Genomic DNA, 17,144 nt, shown 5'->3' with positions numbered 1-17,144 from the left:
CTCCACATTTTACAAAGAGAAAAATGAGGTCTTGAAGACCTCCTAATTTTCCTGAACTCACTGAGCTGGCCAGTGGCAGAGCCAGAGCGTAAGACCCGCATCTTGATCTGTTTGGCCACTGTAGCTGTGGCTTTTCGTGTTACCATCATCCCACTGTGGTTTCGACCCTCCGGAGGCTACAGCCCAGATTGGCTGTTCTTGTTGCTTTCTCTTGAGGCAGGAGGGCCTCAATACTATTTTCACTGGAAATTAATTGCTGACATTTAAATATCAAGAAATTTCACACGAAATCTTCTGGCTTCCCTTTAAAAATTCAGACTGACGGCTCTGCATCTCCATCCCTGCATGGCAGCAAAGCCCTGGCCCTATGCTCTCGAGCTCACCAGAGTCCCCAGAGCAGCCAGCAGCCCCATCTGTGATCATTAAGAAACAGAGAAATGTGTCACTCATAGGTGCTCCATCTGCCCCTTTCCATTTCAGGTATGAGGAGAAGAATAAGCAATTTGCAATATTAATCATCCAGCTCAGTAACCTTTCTGCTCTGTTGCTGCAACAGGACCAGAAAGTGTGAGTACGTTGCTGACAGGGTATAGATTACCCTCTCAGCCTCTGTGGCCGTCCCCGGGAGTACTCTCCTGCTCTGCCCTGCTCCAACAATGGGCCCTGTGTGTCTTTAATATATATGACCGTAATGCAAAGTGTCAGTACTGTGAACGCGGATACAGGCATAATGGTAAACTCACTGACTATAAAGAGAAGCATCTAAACAGCTTCAGTTCCTTCACAAGTATGTCATAAGCACCTGTGCTGTGCCGGCACTAAGAATGGGGTAGTGAGCAAATCCTTGCCCTTGTGAGCTTGAAGCCTCATGAAAAAGAAGGTCACGGCCCCTTTTATCTGCTCTAAGCTCAAGTATGCCACACAGAAAGAGATAGGTCTGCTGTTCTCGAGAGTCATTGCCTGCCACTGTGCTTCTGTGGAAGGGTGTGAGGGGTATTAGCTTACAGTGGACGATCCAGCAAACACCTGCACTGTTGGCTTATTGGCTCTTCCCATTGCAGACCGGGTTTATGTTTCATTGCATTTCATCTGCCTACATGCTCCTTCTTTAACTAGACAGCACACTCAGGGCAGCAACAGGAGCTCCTGTTTCTGTGGTCTGTACCCAGCCAGCATCTGGAGCTGCCACATGTGGGAAGGGGAAAGGCAGGAGGAAAGCATGTCAAGCAGAAGGAGGACAAGATTGGACAGTAGAGTTGTTGTCAGCCTTTTGCTCTTACAGTGCCAGAATGAATAAGCTTCTCCATATGTCACTGGTCTTTGTTCAGGGGTACCCGTGGGAGAGCACCTAGAGGGGAGCTGAATGGGTCACCGGGTCAGGGCATCTATAATTTTGTCAGGACTGCCACATTCCCCTCCACCGGAGCTGTAGCATTTTGCCTTCTGACCGTCAGTGTGTAAGGATTCCTGAGTGTTAACAAGCAGACTTGCCGATCCTTCTGTTCATGGAAGTTTGCACATGGTTGGCCTCCGGCTCCACCCACTTTGAGGTTCTAGGGATTGGGGGATTCAGAAGGAAGAGCAATTCGTTATCCTTGGGGCCCTTTCTGCTTCCTTTACAAATACCTGCATAGCCACTGGAGAACATACAGACTCCCCCACTGTTGTTTTCTTAGGGATTTGTGGCAACTGCTGAGCCCAGCACATCAGCCCACACTTGGGCTGACCTATAGGCTCTCCTCTGTCACCCTCTAGGAACATTCGTGTAGCTATCCTTCCCTGCTCCGAAAGCACCACCTGCCTGTTTCGGACCCGGCCCCTGGACGCATCAGACACCCTCGTGTTCAATGAGATGTTCTGGGTGTCCATGTCTTATCCAGCCCTTCACCAGAAGACCTTAAGAGTCGACGTGTGTACCACCGACCGGAGCCATCTGGAGGAGTGCCTGGTGAGGGCCATGCCTGTCTGTCTGTCCATCTGGGCTGCCTTCTGTCCTTCTGGGGATGGGCGCACGTTGCAGTATAGGGAGAAGGCTTGGAGAAAACGCAGGCTGTAATGTAAGTGAAGCTCATCCGGGTTCCAAGCAGGGACTTGTGCAGGTGAACGGCATTCTTGCACTTACTGGGAAGGGGGCAAGGAAGCCGGAAGCTCCTTGCTGAGTTGACCGATTGCCAGGCCACATCCCTTGTGCCTGACACTGCATTGGCCTCGGACTCCATCTCAGTCTCCTTCTCTATAAAATCCAGCTAACACTGGCTACCTCACGGATGGTTCTCTGGGGATTAACTGAGGATTAAAGCAGTGTTTCTGGAACTGAACATGCACACAGGTTACCCAGGGCTCTGGTTAAAATGCGGATTCTGATTCAGCAAGTTTGGTTGAGGGCAGGGGAGTGGGGAAGACACCAGGGGATCCTGCACTGGGGAAGCTCCTAAGTGCTGCTGATTGCTGCTGGTCCTCATAGCAAGGATGAAAATAGTAATGTGTCTGCACATACCAGATGCTCACTGGCTGTCATTCTCCACCCCCATCCCCCTCAGCTGGGGTACAGAACAACATCATTGCCATTTATGTGGTTGGTATTATTATTGGCCATAATGCGATAGGATCCATAGATTGAATGCACATTATGTGGTGAGCACTAAGCTAAACTCTCTGCATGTAGTTTGTCTACCCGCACTATAATCTTATAAAATAGGTACTCTAATGCTAGTGAGGAAATCAAGGCACAGAGAGGTAAAAGAACTTTCTCAGGGTCACACTGTCAGGAAGAGGCAGGAACATTTAGAACCGAGGCAGGTCTACTTGTACAGCCCACCCACATCAGCCCTGTTGTGTTTTCACCAGCATGGTGCTCTCCAGACCCCCAGGTAGGATAGTGGCTGAAGACTGTTGAGCATGAGAGACACTGGATGTTAGAGCAGAAAGCTTTTCCAAACCCAGGCTTTTCTGGTGAAGCATTTCCTCAGCTCTGGGAATTCCTCAATGAGAAGAGAATCCTATTTTCTTCTCCTAATTGGATGTCTTTTATTCCTCCTTCCTAATTGAAGTCTGGCCATTGCTGGTTGCCATGGCAGCAGCCAAAGCGCTCATCCCACTGTGGCTTGTCTCTGTCTGTGGCCAATGGGAAATCTACTTTCCCGTATCCTGTGGGGATGTAGAGTGTTGGGTTGCCGTGGTTTGGTGGCTAGAGGAGCAGGCGAGGAAGCAGAACATGAGGAGAAAGGCTGTGTGCTCCCATGTGGTCTCCCTACACTGCTGGGTTTGGGGAAATCCCTGGTCTGTTTTGCACTGCTTAATCACCCAGGATGGTCCCCATCCTGACCAGCATCTGGGTCTAGTACCACGCTAGGAACTCTGCATACAGTATCTCACTTAAGCCTCCCTAGTAGCCTGAGGAAGAAGCCTTAGGATTGCCTCCATCTGCAGATAAAGGATCAAGACTCCAGAAGCCTAAGTAACCTGCCCAGGCCATGCATCACATGGAGAAGCCTGCTTCCTGATCCCAGCTTCCTTCCACGCAGCCATCGTACTATCCTACCTCTCAGGGGGTTACTATGTCCCCCTGGCCCCAGACCTGGATTGTGGGCTTGTATGTATATGTGGCCTGCTTTCTCCAATATCTCGGGCAACAGTTCTACCAAATGCTTTAGCATGGCATAATGGGTCACAAGCTTTCCAGCTGGGCCCTGGTTGTCCACTCCCCAGCTGTTAGACTCAGGGCCACTCAGTGCAGGTTCTGTAGAGAAAGCCCACTTCCTGGGCCCCAATGCTATCTCATAGGTAACCATTACAACAAAGAGGCTCCCCTGCCCCTTTTCACCTTGCCACCCCCACTTGGGAAAACCCCAGCCCTGTCAAAGTGAACTCTCCGTCCATGCACTTGGAGGAAAACACAGCCATGCTATATGGTTTCATTTTAAAATTGTGGCCATAGGGGTGCCTGGGTGGCTCAGTTGGTGAAACATCCTCTTGATTTTGGTTCAGGTCATGGTCTCATGGGTCATGAGATTGAAAGCCCCAGAAGCCCAGTGTCAGGCTCCGCACTCAGCATGGAGTCTGCTGGAGATTCTCTCCCTCTGCTCCTCCCTCTACACGCAAGCATGCATCTGTTCTCTCTCACAAATAAATAAATCTTTTAAAAAATAAAACTGGTCATAAACCTCACATGAGCCTTAATGCTACTCAGCCCTGCTACTGCATCTCCCTAGACCCATGTGCCTTCCCCTTGTCCCAGGGGCGAATTCTTGAATTTTTTTTTTTTAAGATTTTGCTTATTTATTTGACAAAAGAGCATGCACAAGCAGGGGGAGTGGTAGGGAGAGGGAGAGGGAGAAGCAGGCTCCTCCCTGAGCAGGGAGTCTGATGTATGGTTACATCCCAGGACCCGGGATCTTGACCAGAACAGACATCTGATGCTTAACAGACTAAACCCCCTAGGTGCCCCCCAGGGGCAAATTCTTACTCTCTCCTCTGTCCTCAGACTTCCCGCAGCTCCTGCCCTACTCCCAAGCTCCCCCTGCTGAGGCCCTTGCTTCAGGCGGTTCCTGCCATTTCTCCTGGCTCTCCTGTTGGCCCCTCCCCGCTCCCACTCTCAGGGACATTATACCACCAATTGTTGGAGCTCCATCCTCTCTTTAGTCTTCTCCCCTCCCCTGGATCTGGCCTGTCAGTATACCAACATGCTGTGAATCCCCCAATGCTTAGAAACCCAAAAAGCAAAAAAATAAAGAAGTGTTTCACCCATGTCTCCCTCCAGCTACTACCTTGTTTCTTTCCTTTATAGCAAAATGTGAAAAGGGTGTTCATGTTCTTTCTGTAAACCAATTCACATGGGATTTTGTCCTCACCATTCCACTAGAAATGTGCTCAGCGAGGTCGTCAGTGCCACTTCTCCTTCATCATCTCCCTTGACTGGGTTAACAGTGTTTGGTTCAGTTCCTCAGCGAGTCTTCCTCGGCATCCTCTGCCCTGACTTGGCTTCCTGGTCACCTTGCTCTCCTTGTCCTTCGCTTGTCACTCACTCTTCTGTCTCCTTCACTGATTCTTCTCAGTTCTGTTGATTGCTATATGTCAGAAGGCCCCAGCGCCTCTCCCTTTTGCATTTGCATCCACTGCCCTGGTGATTGAGACCTTGGTCCTCTGGCTTCAAACACCAGGCCAGATGTATGGCTCCAGCCTGAGCCTCTCCACTCACAGCTGCCTTACACCTCTGCTATCTGTTCCACATCTTCTCTTGCCTGTCCAAGAAGCCTCTCAGATGAACTTGTTCACAAGCACACTCCTGATCTTTCCTCCAGTGTCTCAGTTGACGGCAGCTCCATCCTTTCACTGCACCAGGCCAAAGATCCCAGGGCCATCTTTGACCTCTCTCTGTCTCTCCACCCAACAGCCAGTCCTTTAGGAACTTCTGGCAGGGATGCATGGGTAGCTCAGTGGTTGAACGTCTGCCTTCCACTCAGGTCATGATCCTGGGGTCCTGGGATCGAGTACTGCATCCAGCTCCCCACAGGGAGCATGCTTCTCCCTCTGCCTGTGTCTCTGCCTTTCTGTGTCTCTTATGAGTAAATAAATAAAATATTTTAAAAAAGAAAGGAACTCCTGGCAGCTCCATCTTCAGAAGAGGCCCGCACCCCAGCTGGTTACCACAGCACTGGCCCCACTGACATTTGTCACCTGGATTGTGCAGCAGTCTCTACTGGGTCTCCCTGCACCTGTCCTTGCCTCCATTCATCTCTTCTCAACACAGTAGCCAGAGTGATGCTATTAAATTGCAAATCTGTGCGTGTCACCCCTCTACCTAAAACCTTAGAGTAGCTTCTGTCTCCACCTAAAGTTAATTCCTGGGCCCCTCGCCTGCCACCCAAGGCCCTTGGGGATTTGCCCCTTGTCGTCCCAAAATGAAATCTTGGGCCTCCTCGTGCCCCTTGGATACATCAGCATACTACCATACTTCCAGCTGTGCCCTCTGACCGGATTCTGTTCCTCCCATATACTGATGGGCAAGGCTCACTCCCCCGCTTCATCCTGGGCTTGCCCAAATGTCACCTTCTCCGTGCAGTCTTCCTTCTACCCTATTTCAAATCACATCCCGCCCCTCCCCTCTCTCAGAACCCATCATCTCCTCTCCCTGCATTGTTTATCTCCTGCAGCACGTTCCCCCACCTAGCATTTTTCTATATCACAGATTTTAGGGGATACATGATTTTCATATTTTATCAAATAACTAAAATCAAGATGCAATTTATAGTAGGTGACAAGTCACGTACTATAACTGGTAACTGTTTTTCTTTCTTAGGGTGCATAAAATAGTGAATTGTATAATTGATGACATCTTCGATTCTGTGAAACACAATATAGCATTTACTTAGTGATTTGTTTATCTGACTCCCTGAGACTGGAACGTAAGCTCACAAGGGCAGACATTTTTATTCTGCTGTATCCCCAGCACCCAAAACAGTGCCTGGTTCATAGAGGCTACATAGCACGTATGTATGTATCAAATAGGTAAATGCATGCCCTCAAAGTGCATCATTTACCAAAGTGGACCATATTCTCACCTATGAGCCAGCCTAAAGTAGACCGTGTATCTTGCTGAAATTAATAATAATCTGGTGGCAGTGTTATACCTCAAAGTGGTCATTATATTCGTTCCCCCTTGCCCCTCACACATGGCCTGGCATGTTCTGAACTGTAATATCTGATGCATTTGTCTGTCTTCCTGAGAAACTCTGAGTCCCTTGAGGGCAGAAGCCTGTCTTACATGTTTCTGTGGCCCCAGAGTCTACAAAGTGCTCAGGGGATATTTATTAAATGAATAAATGAGTAATATATACATATTTGTATATATTTAAATTTATTACAAGTGCCTAAAATGCACCAGGCATTCAATACCTGAATTGACTGTAGTCCTACAGGTAGGAATTTGTGTTCTCCACTTACTCACCACTGTTGTAGAAATTAACCTTTAGCCACACAATGGGTTTACACAGTCTGTAGCACACCCTGGTCCATCCTGATAGAAGGAAAAACTGGGGAAAAGGATCCCAGGTGGATTGGAGAGCCCTCTCCTCATCCCCAGTGCCACTCAAGCCACCACTTGACTACTGGCCCACTTCACAAATGGGCCTGTGGCATTTCTGCTACCCATTGGCACAGCAACTGCTGTGTTTGGGGATGGTGAATCAACTAAACCCCAGACTTGATCAGGGCTCTTCAAAAGAGAACATGTTAAAAAAAAAAAAAAAAAAACAAAAGAGAACATGTTGAAACAAAAAAACCCTCTGAGGAATGATTAGAATTATTTTATCATCCTTACCACTAAGGATGTATGTCACTGGAAATAAATCCTCTCTCTAGAAGGTTATATTCAGATTGGCTAATTTGATGTAGTAGTTTATTTTCATCTTAAGGCACCCATTTACACAATTCAGAGAAAAACTGTATATAAAGATTAACTGAAGAGAGATCGTGCTGGACCTGCCCTTGCACCCAATACTACCACCTACCCTATATAGCTAACCACTTTGATTAGTGTTATCTTTATCTTTCCATTATTTCTCATTGCACATATGTTCATGCGATAATGTTCACTCTCCCTTGCACCTCAAATATGTTGCAAAATATATGTATGTATCTAGAGAGAATATATATATTCTTATCCCTCTTTCCATTTCTTTTTTTTTTTTTTAAGATTTTTTATTTATTCATTTGAGAAAGAGAGCAGAGCAGGGGGGGAGGGTCAGAGGGAGAAGGAGAAGCAGGCTCTCCACTGACCAGGGAACCTGACATGAGGCTCCATCCCAGGACCCTGGGACCACCACCGAAGCCAAAGGCAGACACTTAACTGACTGAGCCACCCAGGTGCCTTTTCCATTTCTTATACAAAATGTAGCATACTGCATATTCCATTCTGCACTGTTGTGTTTTTTTTCCCTTAACAAAACAGCCTGAAAATATCTCCACATCAGCATCTAGAGATCTTCCTCATTTTTTGTACATAGCTATATAATATCCCATTGTGTAAAGATATTATAGTTTATTCCTCCAACCCCCTGTTGCCAGAGCTTTGACCTGTTCACAATCTTCTTCCTTGACACTGGTCTTAGTGATGATTTTTTGGATCTGACTCCAAAAGCACAGGCAACAAGAGCAAAAATAAGTAAGATTACATCAAACTAAAAAGCTTCTGCACAGCAGAGCAAATCAACAAATGAAAAGGCATCCTACCAAATAAGAGAAAATATTTGCAAGTCATATATCTGATAAAGGGTTAATATCCAAAATGTAGAAAGAACTCCTATAACTCCATAGTAAAAAAGCAAACAATCCAGCTTAAAAATGTGCAGAGGATCTAAATAGTCATTTTTCCTAAGAAGACATACAGAAGGCCAACTGGTACAATAAAATGATGCTCAACATCACTAATCAGAGAAATGCAAATCAAATCTACCTCATACTTCTTAGAATGGCTATTATCAAAGAGATAAGAAATAGATGTTTGCAAGGATATGGAAAAAAGAAAATCCTTGTGCACTGTTGATGGGCTGCTATGGAAAACAGTATGCAGATTCCTCAAAAAATTAAAAATGGAATTACGATATGAGCTACCAGTCTCGCAACTGATCAATATCAAGATCAATATCCAAGATCTTGAAGAGATACTTGTCCACCATGTTCATAACAGCCTTTTTTCATAATAGTCAAGAGACAAAGGCAACCCAAATGTGTGCCGGTAGATAAATGGATTTAAAAATGCGGTCTCTGATGCACCTGGGTCACTCAGGTAAGTGTCCCATCTCTTGGTTTTGGCTCAGGTCATGATCTCAGAGTTATGAGATCGAGCCCTACGTGTGGAGCCTGGTTAAGATTCTCTCCTTCTGGGATGCCTGGGTGGCTCAGCAGTTGGGTACCTCCCTTCGGCCCAGGGCATGATCCTGGAGTCCCGGGATTGAGTCTCACATTGGGCTTCCTGCATGGAGCCTGCTTCTCCCTCTGCCTGTGTCTCTGCCTCTCTCTCTCTCTCTCTCTGTCTCTCATGAATAAATAAATAAAATCTTAAAAAAAAAAAAAAAAGATTCTCTCCCTCTGCCCTCCGACTCACTTGTGCATGCTCTCTCTCTAAAAAAAAAAAAAATGATCTCTGTGTATGATGGAATATTATTCAGCCTTAAAAAGGAAAGCAGTCCTCTCACATGTTGTAACACAAATGAACCTTAAGAATATTATGTTAAGTGAAATAAGCCAGTCACAAAAAGACAAATACTGGGTGATTCCACTTATGTAAGTTTTCAGAAGTAGTCAAATTCATAGAAACAGAAAGTAAAGTGGTAACTAAGGACCAGGGAAAAAGAAAAGGGAAGTTGCTCAATGGGTATAGAGTTTCAGATTTGCAAGATGAAAAAGTGCTGGAGGTCTGTTTCATAACAATGTAAATGATAACTCTATTGAACTAGATACTTAAAAGTAAGATGGCAAAGTTCATGTGACAACATGGATGAACCTTGAAAACATTATATTAAGTGAAATAAGCCAGAGAGAGAAAAACAAATACTGTATGATCTCATTTCCACATGAAATCTAAAAAAACAAATTCATAGAAACAAAAAACAGATTTGTCATTACCTGGGGTGGAGAGAGGTAGGAGAAATGGGTGAAGGGAGTCACAAGGTACAATTTCCAGTTATAAGGGAAATAAGTTCTAGCCATGTAACATAATATGGGGACCATAGTTAACAACACTGTATTGCATATTTAAAAGTTGCTAGGAGAGTAGATCTTAAAGCTCTCGTGGTAAGAAAAAAATTGTAGGGCAGCACAGGTGGCTCAGCAGTTTAGAGCCTGCCTTCAGCCCGGGGCATGATCCTGGAGTCCCAGGATTGAGTCCCACATCAGGCTCCCTGCATGGAGCCTGCTTCTCCCTCTGCCTGTGTCTCTGTCTCTCTCTCTCTGTGTCTCTCATGAATAAATACATAAAAACTTTTTTAAAAAATTGTAACCATAAGATAACGAATGTTAACTAAACTTGCCGTGGTGATCATTTAACAATAAATACTATACCAACTCTTTATTTTTTTTTTAATTTTTTTTTTTTTTTAATTTATGATAGTCACACAGAGAGAGAGAGGCAGAGACACAGGCAGAGGGAGAAGCAGGCTCCATGCACCGGGAGCCCGATGTGGGATTCGATCCCGGGTCTCCAGGATCGCGCCCTGGGCCAAAGGCAGGTGCCAAACCGCTGCGCCACCCAGGGATCCCTCTTTATTTATTTTTTAAGTAAGCTCTACACCCAACCTGAGGCTTGAACTCATGACTCTCAGATCAAGAGTTGCATGCTCTACTAACTGAGCCAGCCTGGCACCCCACAAAATCCTTATATCATACATCTTAAACTAGTACAACGTTACATGTCAGTTATATTTCAGTAAAACTTGGGGACAAGATGGTAAATTTTGTTTTTTATCATAATAAAAAAATACATGCAATAAGTGTTCAATAAAGATTTGGTGTATGAGTAAACCAATGAATAAGTTAGTGAATGAGTAAGTTATTGGAAATGATTAACAACTAATCCTTTCCTCTTCGTGGAAGCTCCTATACCCTCTGGGGATAGTTTTCCTACTTTTCCCAGGAGCCAAATTCCCCAGAACACCTTGTCAGTCTGTCTTATACTCTTGCCTTTTCCCATCCTCAACAGGGAGGTGCCCAGATAAGCCTGGCTGAGGTCTGTCGGTCTGGGGAGAGGTCGACTCGCTGGTACAACCTCCTAAGCTACAAATACTTGAAGAAACAGAGCAGGGAGACCAAACCAATGGGAGCCAAGGTCCCCACCCCAGGGCCTGAAAGCACGGTGAGCAGGGTCTTGGGTTGGCTCCACCCTTCTATGTCTGCAGCAGCTGGATGGATGGAAGGAAAAGCCTCTCCCAGAATTGGAGAGGGCTGGGCATCAGAGGTGGGGGGAGCAGCAAAGGGTATTGGAACAGAGAGAGAGGAGGGCAGGATAGGAGAGGCCTCTGCTAAGGGGCAGGCTGCCCCCCCATCTGCAACTTTGCCCCTTCCACATCTGTGCTCTCTCCCCTTCTGCACTTTGCTTGACATAATATAACTCACCTGACAGAAACCTTAATTTATGTGTTGTTGTTGTTTTTTTTAATGAAGTGGAGAAGAAAGGAGGAACCTATGGAAGAAAGAAACTTAACTTTTATTGAGATGCTGCTATTTGCATAGTGGTCAGTAGTAAAGACTTGCTCTAAAAGGCAGCAGAAAGTCACAGGAAGGACAGTCAGAAGACTGGGTATTTGTTGGGTGACGGGTCAGTCATTTCACTTCTGTGAGCCTCTATTTTTTTCATGTCTAATCTGAGTCTTGGGGGGTCATTAGGAAGATTTGAAGAAGAACATGTAAAGAAGAGTCAGTACGTGGTTACTTTGTATAGTCATTGCCCAGAATTTCAATAGAGGGGAGAGGCTAGGTGGTACAGGTGAGGATAAGGGTAAGGATTAAATCTGTTTCCTCCTCCCTACTCCCACCTACTTTTTCATCATCCTCATCATTTTCTGCACTTCCTTTTGTGTCAGGCACTGTCCTGCTTATCATATGCCATTTACCAAGACTCAAAAAGGTTACCTAAGGACATCCAATTAGCAACACACAAAGCTAGGTCTCCGTCACTCCAAAAAGGAGTCAGTGAGCTGGCAAAGGTCTTGAAAACATCCTCTGGTTTCTAGAGCTTGTCCTTGGGTAAGTGATGTGAACCCTAGGCACATTAGTTTCTTTGTTCCCATTTCTCAAGGGAATAAATCATAAGGACTACCTATCAGAATAGTTGTTAAGATAAAATAAGATGCTACACATAAGCTATCTATCAAGGCCTGATGTATACCAGGCCTTTGATTGGTTTTGTTCCCTCTTCACCAAAAGATTTCAAGGATTTTCCAGGCTTGGGCCCACAGTACCAGGGTATTTGCAAATTAACCATGTGCTCAGAAAACTACAAGATCAGTTTTTGCTTTACTATTATCTGCCATTTACTGAGTGCTAATTATGTGCTCAGTGTTCTTCTTTATACCTTATATATATATATTCTTATTTAATTTTCATAACAACCCTTTGTAGTAGTTATTAGAAACTACTGTAGAGGAAACTGAGTCTCGGAGAGGTTAATTTCTTCAAGTCACACAGGCTTCCTCACTGTAGACACCATTCGGTATAGATGTTCTTCCTCCAGAAAGTCTTCCCTGAATGCAACCTCCAAGCTGACTTTGCCATTGTTCCTTTATTCCTAAACATCACATTGTTTTGTTATTGACAGTTCATGTGATGGTCTCCCTAACTACACCATAATCTCTTTACAGCCAGAGATCTTAATTCTGCCTCACTCAACTACTAAACTTGACTGTCTTCCAAAAGTCTGTCCATGCATATAGGGGTTATTCTCAGAACTGCCAGTTAGATGAACTAAGTGCTGTATTTCCAGTTTATAAGTGACCTGGGGGCAAGAGGCTTACTCACTCTGGTCTTCAGTTTTACTCTCAGTTCATGGGGAGGATCACACTCTAAGCTCTGATTCTTGCCAGGTAAGGTGGTCCTGGTGGTATGCAGATGAACCCCTGGGCCTTTGTCTCCACAGGATGCTGTATCTGCTCTGTTGGAACAGACAGCAGTGGAGCTGGAGAAGAGGCAGGAGGAAAGAAGCAACTCACAGACTCTGGAGGACAGCTGGTAAGCAAGGGCTCCCTTGGGTCCTCAAGAACTGATCTGGCTTGGACCTGGACACAGGAATGAGGTGCCCAAACTCCAGGGCAACCAAGAGAAGTGTTTCCCAGGGAAAACAGAACCTCTCTCCACATGGGTTCTCTACAGGTGACAAGGCAGTACAATTGACCCTTGAACAATATAGGGGCTAGGGGCACCAAGCCACCACACAGAAAACACACATATAACTTTTGACTTACCCAAAACTTAACTACTAAGAGTCTACTGTTGACCAGAAGTCTTAACCAATAACATAAAATCTATTTATACATACTTTTTATATTATATGTTTGATATACTGTATTCTTACAACAAAGTAAGCTAGAAAAAAAAGTTGAGAAAATACATGTACAGCACCGTAGGATATTTATCAAAAAAAAAAAAAATCCACATATGAGTGGACCTGTGTGGTTCCAAGATCAACTGTACGTAGCCTGGTATGATGGTTCCCAGAATTTCTTCCCAATTTGTCATTTTGTGATCTATAAATCACTCGTGCTATTTCACATATTAGTGTCTGCATTGACTCACTGATATTTACTTTGGTTAAAAAAAAAGTTTCCTATTACTGTAAGTGGAAAGTAAGTATAATCTGCCATAAATTGAAGATGTTTCAGTAAGGAATTGCATTTGACTACTAGTAACAGAGAGGATAAATAATCAGCTCAAATAAGATAGTTTATTTCTTTGTTACTTAAAAAGAAGAATGGGAAGAAGCAATCCCAGGTTCATCTGTTAGCAACAAATGTTGCTGGGAACCCAGGCTCCTCCTCTCCTTCCTCTTTGCTCTGCTTACTAGGTGACTGCCATCTCGGAGGCAGCTTTATAGCTCAGAATGAGCGTTTGGGCCTGGGCCTTTGTCTCCAAAGGATGCCATCAGGCAGCCATCAGAAAAGAGGAAAGACAAAAGATATGCCTGTATGCCTTTTAACCAAAAGTCCCACCCAGCAATTTCTGCTTGATTCTCCCTGGCCAGGCTTAGACATTTGATCTTTGATCTATCTAACTGCAAGGAAGGCTGGGAAATGAGATCTGTTAAGTTGGGTACAAAAATCAGGGTTCTATTACCAAGGAAGAGAGTGGAGGGGACACTGGGTGGGCCATGAGCAAGTCTGCCTCAGAAGGTAACTGGAAAATTAATGAAAATACAACAAATATATTAAAACCCACCTAGACCTATTGCTTGCTAAGGCTCTAGGCCTGATGTCTTCTGTCGTTTTATAACAGGAAGATTAGTCAGTATTTCAGCAATATTAAAGACATGCCACTGCCAGAGAGACTTCTCCTTGTGTCCAAAGTACTGGAGACAGCTTTCTCTCTGTTTGCTTCAATGCTTCTTAGTCTCTTTTATCCCAAAAAAAGAGGTCTCATCACCCATTTAGGAAACAGTGGTATAGACCAGAGTTCACACCTTAGCTTCATCATTCTTTGTGTCACCTTTGGCAAAGCATTTTTAACTTCTTCTTGCAGTATGACACACTTAAATAAAATTTGCCCTAAGCACACATCTCAGTGAATTTTCAGAAGCCAAAGTATCCGTGTAACCAGCATCCAAATCAAGAAGCAAATCATAAGCAGCTCTCTAGGAGTCCGCTCTGGGCTTCCTCCTGGTCCCTGCCCTCCACCCCAGGGGCAGCTGCTGTCATACACATCATTCTAACCTGTCTAACCTTATCTGAGCCTCATCTGGAAAAGCAGGATATCACACCGACTTCATGGACTCATTGCAGAGGGCTGAAGGGAAAGCCACTGTAATGAAGGTTGAGCAGAAAGCTCATAGTGGACACTCAGTAGACGGTAGAAATTATCATTTGGAAAATGAGAAGGAACCATGCCAACTACCAGCTAGGAAGGCAGAAGGCAAATCCCATCTCAGAAATGACCACAGCCTGTGAATTTGCCATTTGGGAGGAAGTAGGGTCCGGCTTAAGTGCACATGCTCTGAATTCAGACAGCTAGGGATTTGGAGTCTTGCTCAGCCAGCTTCCTGTGGGATCCTAGGTCTGGGTGAGGCCCGAGCATCAGTGAGTTTTAAAAGCTCCCTGGATGATCCTAATGTACAGCTAGGGCTGAAAACCATGTCTCTAAACCTCCATTTCCGCCTCCATGAAACACAGATTTGATGAGTGGCCACAACACTTGGGGTATTTTGTAGACTCAATAGAATTATGCACGATAGCACTTAGCACGGACTTTGTCCCACAAGAAGCACTTAGTAACTCTTCTATATTATTCTATTACAGCCCCCAGTTATACATTTAGTCCCAGAAAGGGCCTTTCCATAATATCTTTTATTCCAGGGGTCAGCAAATGTTTTCTGGAAAGGGCCAAATAGCTCATAAATGTCTGTTTTGTGAGCCATGTGGATTCTGTGCATCTATTCATCTCTACGGTTGTGGTGTGAAAGGAGCCCTCGATGACATATGCACTAATCATCATGTCTCTGCCATTGAAACTTCACTAATGGATGCTGAAATTTGAATTTCATTTAATTTGCCCATGTCATGAAATATCATTCTTTTTTTGATATTTTTTTCAGCCATTTAAAAATAAAAAACCAAAAAAAAAAAAAAAGAAAAGAAAAGAAAGAAAGAAAAAAAGGAAAACCACTCATAGCTTCGGCTGTCCAAAATAGGCAGCAGGCTAGATTTGCCCACAACCTCACCCCTCTTTTACTCTTCTTTTTTACTATTTTATTTCTCCATGTGTTAAAGTGTAGGGCAAGGTTCCTGAATTTTTGTATGTTAATTCGTTTGTTTTAGGGGTCTCTCTCAATTGTGTCATTTTCTCCTTTTCCCTCTTTCTCCCTCCCTGTGTCCCTATCTTTCCTGTCTCTCCTCTTCCTTTCCATCCCTTCCTACTTCGCCTTTCTCCCTCCCTCTCTCGCCTCTCCCTCTCTCTTCCTCTCTGTGGCACACTGCTGCTGGGCTAGGGTGGGCTATGCAAAGGTCTGATGCCGGAAACAGGCCCAGGACCTGTCGTCCAAAACCCTGGCACAAGATCAGTGGTTTCTGCCAAATTCCAAGCTTGTGGTGAGACTTTTCAAGCCATCCCCTAGCAACTGCCTTCTGTTCTCTCTCCCTTTGTGGCTCCCTCTCTCCCCACCCCTGCCATTCAAACTTCCCTAGACACTGACTTACAAAGAGGACCGGGAATCCTAGAGCTGCTGTACTGGAGTAAATCCATCCACAGCCCCCCTACCCCCAGACTGGAGGCTTCTTTTGGTGCTGGAATGTTAACTAGCTTTGCTGCGCCTGCTCCCCTCTGGAGTCGTGTGCAGAGGTCCGCCAAAGACTGACCCTCCCTTCTAATTTCCTCTCCGTCTCTCTCAGCACCCAAGGGCCAGCATGCCATAGTCACTCCCTCCTTTTATTTGCTTAGGTTTCTTTAGTGCATATAATCACAAGCCTGGATTATTTTAAGACCCACAAGCAAACCAAAATTCTAAGAGTATTAGAAAATAGACTATAATTCCAGATAATGCTAGGGTGAAAGTCCTGTGTTTGCCTCCTTGGGAACTTGTGTGTGTTTGTCCAGGGCAGAGGTTGAGAAATGGCATTGCTGAGTCCCAGGGCATTTGTGCTTTATATTTTAATAGGCATTGCAGAGTAGTTCTCAAATAAGATTGAACTAGTAAATGCACCCCCCCAGCAGTCATTAAGAGTACCCTTAAGCCTACACCCTCTCTGATGCTCAGTATACTCTAACTAGAGTATGTAATCAAGAATACATACATGTTTCATCTTAGCAGATACTGCTAAACTGATTTCAGAGTGTAAATTCCCTGCAGGGAAATGCCTATTTCCCATGCCTTCACCAGCACTTATTTGCCACTCCAATGAGTAAAAAGATGTTGTCTACTATAATCATTTTCCTCCTGACAGTTGAGATTTTTTTTCCTTTCTGGAAATATTTACATCAGACACATGGTCAAAAAGAAAAGATTTCCCTCATGGTTAAGCACCGAGTGGAGTTGGACAGCCTTGTTTGGTAACCTGGCTGCACCACTTAGTGGTCTGTGATGCTGGACAAGGCCTATCAACTTTCTGATCCTCAGCTTTCCAATCTATACAATGGAAACAATAATCGCCTTCAGTGTTGTTGTAAGGCCTTAGCATAGGACGTGGTGCTTGTTAAGCCTTCAAAAAATGCCGATTGATGTGGCATCTGTCAGATTCTCAGGGAGGTGCTTATTGTGTGTTCTCATGTTGAGTGACCCTTTTCTGAGTAGATCAAGAAGCTGTGGGGGCAAAAGAGAAAAGTAAGGAGGGTCCATTAGCACCAGTCCCCATCTAAAAGCAGGGGAGGTTTTAGTCATGGGGCTGGAGCTGGTGATCCAAAGTCTTTCCTCCCCATCAGGAAAAGCCCAAGGGAGGTTTTATGTTTGTCCA

General features: G+C 44.8%; 1 protein-coding gene across 5 annotated transcripts in view; it reads left to right on the top strand.

The window, feature by feature from the left end:
• WWC1 (WW and C2 domain containing 1) overlaps window positions 1-17,144 on the top strand; it is a 151,541-nt gene that overhangs the window by 116,761 nt on the left and 17,636 nt on the right. For all 5 annotated transcript variants that reach the window (XM_072824228.1, XM_072824226.1, XM_072824224.1 and 2 more), the window contains exons 14-17: window positions 481-567; window positions 1,756-1,948; window positions 10,697-10,849; window positions 12,629-12,720. In XM_072824228.1, coding sequence (XP_072680329.1) covers window positions 481-567; window positions 1,756-1,948; window positions 10,697-10,849; window positions 12,629-12,720 — 525 coding nt within the window. The remainder of the gene's footprint in view (window positions 1-480; window positions 568-1,755; window positions 1,949-10,696; window positions 10,850-12,628; window positions 12,721-17,144) is intronic.

Source organism: Canis lupus, chromosome 4, assembly GCF_048164855.1.
Source record: "Canis lupus baileyi chromosome 4, mCanLup2.hap1, whole genome shotgun sequence".
Taxonomy (NCBI): Eukaryota; Metazoa; Chordata; class Mammalia; order Carnivora; family Canidae; genus Canis; species Canis lupus.
Note: the sequence above shows the minus strand (reverse complement) of the source record. Positions and strands in the feature narration are given on the sequence as shown.